General features: G+C 39.1%; 1 protein-coding gene across 1 annotated transcript; it reads left to right on the top strand.

Annotated features, from left to right (window-relative positions):
* Window positions 1-251: 251 nt before the first annotated feature.
* Window positions 252-9,244, top strand: LOC142946903 (GTP-binding protein REM 2-like). Its single transcript, XM_076088526.1, has 5 exons — window positions 252-305; window positions 1,603-1,912; window positions 2,018-2,091; window positions 4,107-4,284; window positions 8,228-9,244. The coding sequence occupies exons 1-5, from the start codon at window positions 252-254 to the stop codon at window positions 8,521-8,523; spliced, it is 912 nt and encodes a 303-aa protein (XP_075944641.1). The 3' UTR covers window positions 8,524-9,244.
* Window positions 9,245-9,793: the final 549 nt, after the last annotated feature.

Genomic DNA, 9,793 nt, shown 5'->3' with positions numbered 1-9,793 from the left:
GAACCCTGAGGAGACAGAGAGAGAGAGAGAGAGAGAGAGAGAGAGAGAGAGAGAGAGAGAGAGAGAGAGAGAGAGAGCGAGAGAGAGCGAGCGAGCGAGAGCGTGCCTACTTTGTGGTTGCGGAGAGCCGCGTGACAGGTGAGAGATCATACCGTGCTGTTTGGGCTTGGGGGGTAGTCATAAAGTGAGTAGGAGGGGTGAGGAGTTTTATTGGAGTCCTTTATTCCCGGTCGCTTGATTTCAGTTTGCAGATGCCGACAGATGTGCCCGAAGACACGCTCAACATCGAGGAGAAGGCGACCAAGGTAAGGTGCACGGGGGGGGGGGGGGGGAGGGCTGCGTGCGCGAGCAAACAAGCTCCAACATCCAGTGTTCAATTAGCAGGTCAGGTTTGGGGCAAAGTGGTGTTTTGTGATGTTTTTATATTCTGATTAACATATTAACGGAGGGCGGTTATCGAGCTGCCAGTGTGTGTGTGTGTGTGTGTGTGTGTGTGTGTGTGTGTGTGTGTGTGTGTGTGATTATGAGAGCCAGTGGATGTGTGTGATTATGTAGTTTGTAGTTTCTATGCCTCATATTATTTCTTGTAGAAAAGGTAAAAATATTGCACAAGACATATCAGCGGAGGGGGGTTATCAAGCTGCCAGTGTGTGTGTGTGTGTGTGTGTGTGTGTGTGTGTGTGTGTGTGTGTGTTATGTAGGTGGTGCTGCAGGGAGGTAGTGTCCTGCATTTGAATTCCTCGTTTTAATCACTAAATCCAACTTTTGGCTAATTGAAAACGTCAGTTAAACTGATTTAATGTGTATTTTTCTATAATAATACATGTATGATATTAAAGGTGTTGTTCTCAGTGATAAACCCAGAAGTATCACGTGACTGGTGACTGTAGCCCCCCCCCCCCCCCCCCTCAGCTGCTCATGCTCATGCAGCTTCACAGCATCATTTAGCTAACTGAGCTAAGAGGAGAGTGAATATTTTGACTTACGTTTAACACGACTCCAAACGAATGCTAACATCGCTCCGTATCTGTGTAAGTGGCCAACTGTTTGCTGATAAAGTTCGCCATATTAAGTAACCTACAAGTAGCGAAAATCTCGCTGGCTGATGACACACGACCCTGCAGAAAACATAGTTAACTGCTAATAAATGCATAATAGAGCATGTACTAATCTTAATAAAGCAACAACAAAAAAAGCTTAGTTAAGGTTTAACAATGACAGAATAGATAAGTTCGTTAAACTCAATACATTTGTATCATCAGAAACATTCTTAAACACTATAAGCTATTAATAAGTTCTGTATAAGTGCTTATAAATTCCTTATAATCTATCAATAAACATGTTTATGATGCTATTACTAACACATAGTCTTATTAACACCTGATAATGTTAATAAGCACCTTATTACTATTAACTAACACTTATTACAAGGACCTTAATATAAAGTGTTACCAGAATTAGTTAAACTGAATACATTTGTATCATAAGAAACATTCTTAAGCAGTCTATGAACTATTAATAAGTGCTTATAATCTATCAATAAATGTTCATTAAGTGTTACACAATGAAGAGAGTGTCCCTCCATGTTCCTCTCTCCTCCAGTGTGACAGCATGACTCTGTCCAGCACCCCGACGGTTCGCAGAGGAAGCACTCCTCTGCCGATAAAGCACCAGCTCAGACGGGAGGAAGCCGTCCACGACGACTGCGACTGGACCTCGGGCGCCGCCGGACCGTCCGCTACACCGATCAGCTTCAGCCTGGCCTTGGATGACACCCCGACTCTGTCCGTGGAGGGCAGACACGACGGGCCTCTGAGGATCGCCCTGCTGGGGCAGAACGGCGTGGGGAAGTCTTCTCTGGCCGTCGCCCTCGGCGGGGACATGGACAGGACTGCGTCTGTGGATTGTGAAGGTGTGAAAGCTATAGCGTGTTGGACTGGACTAACGCGGGTAAATATATCACCAACACCCCGTGGCCCAGGTGAGACCTAACTGCTGCTCTCCTCCCTGTCCTCAGGGGAGGGATACGTGCGCACAGTCACCGTGGATGAAGAGGACAGCACCATCATTATCTTTGACAACTGGAGACAGGTGAGCCAAACAACACACTCCCTGCTCCCTCATTAGGCCACTGAGCCCTCTCTGCAGCTGTATACGGCATTTCACTGTGGTATATATACTCTATATATATATGTGTGTGTGTATATATACACACATATGGTCTTGTCAGAGGGCCAGAGGACTGTAGGATCCTTGGACTGTTTTAAGAAGGAGCTCAAAATGTTCCTTTTTTTTAGTTTAGACTCTTAACGTATTTCTTCTTCAGCCTAATTTGATTGTAACTTTATTCGAAGCCATCTGTTTGCTGCACATGATAATGTTTGTGCTTTATCAAGAAAAACATCTGGTAAAACAGTACCTGGATCTCTAGATGAGTGAGGGAAAAAACAACTTCATCCATGCATTCATCCCGTCGTACATAAATTAGAACCTAAGCGTATCCCAGCATGCACTGGGACAGGTCACTAATACAACTAACATATAGCATAACAACGAGGTAAACAAAAAAAGAAAATGAAATAAACTACAATATATAAACCGATTCTGGTAATAAGCGTTAGTTGATAGTTAATAAGGCCCTAATAAGATGCTTATTAACATTATTAGGTGTTAATAATAGCATCATAACCATGTTTATTGATAGATTATAAGGCATTTATAAGCACTTATACAGAACTTATTAATAGCTTATAGTGTTTAAGAATGTTTCTCTGTTATGCATTTATTAGAAGTTAATTATTCCTTCTGCAGGATCTAAGTTATCTAAAGAGAGAACAATGCTTAAGGTTAAGAGATCTTTAATTGGGCACTTATTTACAGTTAACTATGCTAATTAACTAACCTTGATATAACGCTTTACCCAGATGCTTGCTGTGCATGCAGCGTATTTCAGATGTGCTCATATTGTATATCTGGAGAGCATTGCATTCTTTATTGTACTTGACGTCACTATAACTGTAACGGAGAACCGCTGTGGCAAAAAGAGGACAATAAATCTGCATCTGGTTGAAGGAGGGAAAGCTCATTATCAGGTTGTTTTGCACACTTTTCTCTTCTTTTCCCTCGAGTGCAGCTCACAGGCATCTGTGAGAGAGAGAGAGAGAGAGAGAGAGAGAGAGAGAGAGAGAGAGAGGGAGAGAGAGAGAGAGAGAGAGAGGGAGAGAGAGCGATAGACAGACAGAGAGAGAGAGACAGAGAGAGAGACAGAGAAAGAGAGAGAGAGAGAGAGACAGAGGCAGACAGAGGCAGAGAGAGAGAGAGAGCTGCCCACAGAGCAGATGTGCCAAATGAAGAGGAAAAACTGAATTCACACAATGGTGACACAATCTGTCTATCTTGATGAGGGGATTCACATGTGTTACTCTTTGTATAGTGAGCTATATTTGTTGTGAGAGACACTGTGATGCCTTATAAGGAATGTTCTTATGTAAGTGTATTACGTCTGTGACTAGAGTGCCTTTGGTCTGTGTTACATTTTTAATCAAAATTAAATGAAAAGTCAATGAGCCATGGCAGCCTGAGAGGTTTAGTCAGTTTTCTAGATATTTAATTTTTAGGGATTTCTGTCTCTCTTGCTTGGAGAGGATGATTGTGTGTGTGTGTGTGTGTGTGTGTGTGTGTGTGTGTGTGTGTGTGTGTGTGTGTGTGTGCTTAGATACAGCACTTCCACTGTTTTTCTGCACATAAAGCTTTGACAACAAAATAAAATGAACATTGCAACCGCCTCATCTTCTCCTATCATAGTATAATTCAAATTGAAATGTGTTTCTGTTCCTCACTATGAAACAGGTCTGAAGTATTTAGGTTGAACAGTTTTATAAAACCAATAGTTCCAATGTCATCTAAGAGTGCAAATGGTAGCAAGTATACGATTAATTGGTGTTATGATTAAGAGCGGGTCCTTTTTAATTACTGCTGCTGCTCACGTGTGATGATGGTCCCACAGTTGACTACTTACGTCAGTATGTGCTAGTAAGTACAATTGTGATGCATCTTTTCCTTAAACGACGACAGTCTTGTACCCAACGGTGTGTTTCTTCCCTCAGGACCTGTCGGCTCTGCAGTGTGAGGTCGGCGTTCTGGTGTTCTCGGTGACCGACCGGCGGAGTTTCCACCGAACCGCTCAACTCCGACTCCTCCTGAGAGAGACTCAGCCCCAAACCCCCATCATCCTCGTCGGTAACAAGAGCGACCTCGTTCGCACACGTGAGGTCACCTCTCAAGGTACGATGAACCTTTTCATATATGTTTTTTCCATCTTTCGCCACGTTGCCCTTTTCTATTCCCCTCACCTGTCTTTGTGGTTCACTTCCTTTCCGTTGTGGGTATTTTTCTCATCCTCACAGTCCGTGTTGACATGTTCAGCTCTTTACGTCTGTCAGCAAACACCGACGTCGGGGGAAATATGTGGAAATGTAAAACGCTAGAGTCATCAGCTTCCTCGCAGTGGAGTCACAGTTACAGTTAAAGCATTCACTGTGAGTGCAGCACGTTCATGCAGTTGCATTGCTGTGCAGCCATGTATTAGTACACAGCGTTCCTCCCAACTCAAAGCCACGAACACTCGGCTACAGCCTTATGTATTCCTCTACAATATTTATTAGAACTGACTAAATAAGCAACGATCAAAATCTTGAAAGAAAACATGCACATGAAAGACGTTTGCCTTCTGTGAATTCTGCCAGTTTATTTAAACCCAGATCACGATGAACCTAACCAGGTCGGTGTGTGTGTGGTCAGATGAGTCTCAATGTTAACGAATGCACACAGAAGGTTTCACTACATATTTATGACTTGTACATAAATGACTCTCTCCACAAACATATATTTCAACACACACAAAAAATAGTTCCTCATTTTATACAAAATCCACACGTGTGCCTACACAAATATTTCTTGTTTTAAATAAAGGTAAAAAGAAATCCACAAATGAATGTATTTAAAAGGATTTGAAAATATCATCAAAAACTATATTTGGATGTTTTTACATTTATATACAAACCGTTGAACCTGCATTCACAAACTGCTTGTCATGTCTGAACTGCACTGCATGTGTTTTTATTGTTATTTCTTGTTATACAGATTGTTCTCACCTCATGGGTTTGTGTCTTAAACCCGAGGAGATTTTCTGGCAGAAAATACTGATGGAAAATTTCTCCCATGTCCCAAAAACATCCGTCGTTATTTTAGGCGCTCGTTGTTTTTCTGCTGAAAAGTCAGAGATACAAGCCTTTGTTCATAAAAACTTTGGGTGAGAAGTTAACTACAATTCCCAAGGTGCATTTCTGCAAGAAGCATCCGAGCGCAGAGCTAAAGTTCTGTTGTGTGCGTCGGCAGGTCTCGAGTTTATTTACTCCAAAGTAACCAAAGTAAATATTGGACCTATTTTTCACAAGACACACATATATTAAAAACATTCGGAAACATTCAAACCTAAATCAGAAAACGATTAACTTACAAAAAAAATACATATAGTAACATAAACATGGAAGATAGACGTAAAGACAGACATAGAGACGATAACAGCAGATACGATGACGTAGGTAATGAAATGATTAGATTGGGTTACGTAGGGTGTGTGTGTGTGTGTGTGTGTGTGTGTGTGTGTGTGAGTGTGAGTGTACGTCCAAGTAGTCTGTGAGATGTGTGGTGGAAAGACAAAAGATGTTGTGGAATAAAAAAAGATATGCTTCAACAGCAATATCCTAATATAAATTATAATAACAAAAAATATAACATGTTATCCTATAATGGTTTTATTATAATAATAATAATACATATATAATGACATGTTATCCTAGAATGGTTTTATTATAATAATAATAATACATATATAATGACATGTTATCCTATAATGGTTTTATTATAATAATAATAATACATATATAATGACATGTTATCCTAGAATGGTTTTATTATAATAATAATAATAAATATATAATGACATGTTATCCTATAATGGTTTTATTATAATAATAATAATACATATATAATGACATGTTATCCTAGAATGGTTTTATTATAATAATAATAATAAATATATAATGACATGTTATCCTATAATGGTTTTATTATAATAATAATAATACATATATAATGACATGTTATCCTAGAATGGTTTTATTATAATAATAATAATAAATATATAATGACATGTTATCCTATAATGGTTTTATAATAATAATAATAATAAATATATAATGACATGTTATCCTATAATGGTTTTATTATAATAATAATAATAAATATATAATGACATGTTATCCTATAATGGTTTTATTATAATAATAATAATACATATATAATGACATGTTATCCTATAATGGTTTTATTATAATAATAATAATACATATATAATGACATGTTATCCTATAATGGTTTTATAATAATAATAATAATAAATATATAATGACATGTTATCCTAGAATGGTTTTATTATAATAATAATAATACATATATAATGACATGTTATCCTATAATGGTTTTATAATAATAATAATAATACATATATAATGACATGTTATCCTATAATGGTTTTATAATAATAATAATAATAAATATATAATGACATGTTATCCTATAATGGTTTTATAATAATAATAATAATAAATATATAATGACATGTTATCCTATAATGGTTTTATTATAATAATAATAATACATATATAATGACATGTTATCCTATAATGGTTTTATTATAATAATAATAATACATATATAATGACATGTTATCCTATAATGGTTTTATAATAATAATAATAATAAATATATAATGACATGTTATCCTATAATGGTTTTATAATAATAATAATAATAAATATATAATGACATGTTATCCTATAATGGTTTTATTATAATAATAATAATAAATATATAATGACATGTTATCCTATAATGGTTTTATAATAATAATAATAATAAATATATAATGACATGTTATCCTATAATGGTTTTATTATAATAATAATAATAAATATATAATGACATGTTATCCTATAATGGTTTTATTATAATAATAATAATAAATATATAATGACATGTTATCCTAGAATGGTTTTATTATAATAATAATAATAAAAATAACTACTACTATCAACTATCTGACAAAGGGGAAAATACCTGATGCCAAAGAATGACATTTACTTTTTCTGACTGCGGGGCTGCTGTGCAAGGTTTTTCTCTTATTTTGTCCACCTCCTACAACTGAGAAATAACCCTGAAATTCAACACTATGTAGCTGCTTTTCACCCTTTTGTGGTTTGTTTCAGTGTTAGTCTGTGTCTCCGTGGTACAGGACGAGTACCACATGTGACAATACACGCACACTCACTACAAAGCTTAAGAGAAACTCTTAACATTGGTCGCCGTCACTCTAAAGGTGAACTTAAAGGCCCAGTTTAAAAGATTTAGTGGCATCTGGTGGTGTGGAGCAGATTGCAAACAAATAAATACCCTTCGCTCACCAAGCGAGAAAAAAGTGGCTTTGGCCGATCGTGTGTTCTGTGCTAGCGGCGGTGGATGAGACATGCGGGTAGAGCCGGTTGAATTAGGTTTCACTTTTGTTTACATGTCTGTGTTTGTTGCAGATGTATTGATAAAGTATTGGCTTTTTTCTAATGGCAAATATTTTATTGCATGTACAGTTGCGGTCAACTCGAGTGTCCTTCACATCTACCTGGTTCACTTCAACACAGGCGGCATATTTTCTTGCGCTTCCTGTGTGTGCAGTAGGAGGAGCTCAAATGCGAGCTGCAGCGTGATAATAAATGACATCAAAACATTAAAAAATGTACTAATAAAAACGCCGCTAACTTCGGGGCTTATCAATACGCCGGTAATATTGCACCGATGCCCGTTTAATACTGGGTTTCGGAACGCATCCCGATCTTCAGATAAGGTGAAGTCCCTTGTGGGCTGCCGTAGAAACTTGGCGGTGCAAGATGGCGGACTCCGTGGAAGACGACCCGCTCCCTACGTAGATATTAAAGGCTTTTTATAAGCTAACGAAAACACTACGATTGTTAATTTCAAGTGATTATACACTGATGAAAACGTAGTTATGAATATTGTATTCCATTTCTGCCAATTAATCCCCTTTAAATGTTTCACACTGTTCCTTTAAAAGCCGTCACAGCTGCATTTCATTCCTCTCCTCCCCTCCCTTTAGAGGCCATGTCCAGCGCCGCCCTCTTCAACTGCCTGTATCTGGAGATCTCGGCCTCCCTGGACCACCGTACCCCGGAGCTGCTGGAGTGCGCGGTGCGGCTAGCCAGGGGCCAATCACCGTGGCCCCCGGGGACCAGCGCGGAGGACATGAGCGGTGACGGCGGCCAGCGTGAGAGCATCACGTCCCGCGCCAAACGTTTCCTGTCCAGCCTGGTGCCCCGGTACCAGCGGGAGCGAGAGGCGGGCAAGTTCCTGAGGCAGAAGTCCCGCTCGTGCCACGACCTGGGGGCCCTGTGATGGTGGGAGTTTAAGGGTTAGATTGTTAAGCTGGAGGCGGTGTAGTGTAGAGCGATGGCAGGACAATGGAGAAGTTGATGTTTATCCATTAGAGGAAGATATAGAAATTTTGTACACAAGACCAAGCAGCAAAGATGAGATACTGTTGTAGAACACATGTAAATAAACTATAGTACTGACACATAACCCTCATAGCTAAATAAATTGCTTTTTTTTTTTGAGTCTTGAGAAAGTCTGTTTGTCTCCGGTTTCTGTTTTTACACCAAAAGTGTTTTTTATTTTTGTATTATTGCGATGACGAGGAGAGCGCTGATCTCATTTAACACTTCAGCTCAGGATGAAGCCATGAACGCACACATGCAGGAGCTCATCAGTGGGTTAAGAGACTTCTGCTGATGAATCATGTTGTGTTCATTTTACACCATCCGGTATCCATGGGGACGCTGAGCCGTGCGTGGAATAGTGAAAAGTGCCAACGAGGAGAGAAATAAATGAAAGGGAGATCTGAAGTGGATTTGCAGAGCGCAGCAATAAGAGTCGGAGCAGAGAGACGACAGATGATTGTATACGGAGTGATTGTTGCCATGTTACGGTTGTCACAGAGACCTGGAATCAGGGAGATGTACACATGATGTCCACTTCAGCTCTTCATGCTGCACACAGAGCTAGAGACGGGAAGGCCGATTCAAATGCTGTGAAATAGATTTTATACATTTATTCAGCTCCAAATTCAAATGCAGAGGATATCAGCTTCACTACACTCATCTGGATCAATCTCTCTCTCTCTCTACCCATCAGCACTTCCATCCTCCCACATCTTCCTCCCACACGTGAGCAAAGATTTAGCACATCACAGGTCGTTATACCCATCAGTTGTTATCAAAAGGGAGAGAGCTGTGCTATAATAGAAGTTGAAAGAGAAAATGGTGGCATGATATTCTGACTCATCGCTGCTTGGCTGCAAACTACTGGAACAGATTGAAAGGTTAAGATTTTGGAACGGTTCAACGTGAGCTGCAGGCGCCCTCTGGTGGCCGAGGTGAGGCCCCACAGCTGAGCAGGTGATGAAGATGAAGGTAGTTGAAATGGCAAATATAGCAGAGCACCATTTCACTCAGAGGAAGTGCAGCTGGTTTGAACACGATAAGGGAAAGATTGTTCGATATTAGAGATGAAAGGATTTGTGGGTGTTTTAAGGGTTTTAACGTCACTGAAAGGAGCTCCAATTGTCTACTGAATTTCTAAAATGATGCAGTTGTTGGTGAAGAGT

Source organism: Anarhichas minor, unplaced genomic scaffold, assembly GCF_050575085.1.
Source record: "Anarhichas minor isolate MPS153535 unplaced genomic scaffold, ASM5057508v1 ptg000010l, whole genome shotgun sequence".
In the NCBI taxonomy this organism is placed as follows: Eukaryota; Metazoa; Chordata; class Actinopteri; order Perciformes; family Anarhichadidae; genus Anarhichas; species Anarhichas minor.
The sequence above is the reverse complement of the archived record's forward strand: the minus strand, read 5'-3'. Positions and strand labels throughout refer to the sequence as shown.

Coding starts and splice junctions, on each gene's coding strand:
- LOC142946903 (XM_076088526.1), top strand. CDS start 252: ATGCCGACAGATGTGCCCGAAGACACGCTCAACATCGAGGAGAAGGCG. Junction 306..1,602: donor TCGAGGAGAAGGCGACCAAG/GTAAGGTGCACG, acceptor TCTCTCCTCCAG/TGTGACAGCATGACTCTGTC. Junction 2,092..4,106: donor TCTTTGACAACTGGAGACAG/GTGAGCCAAACA, acceptor TTCTTCCCTCAG/GACCTGTCGGCTCTGCAGTG.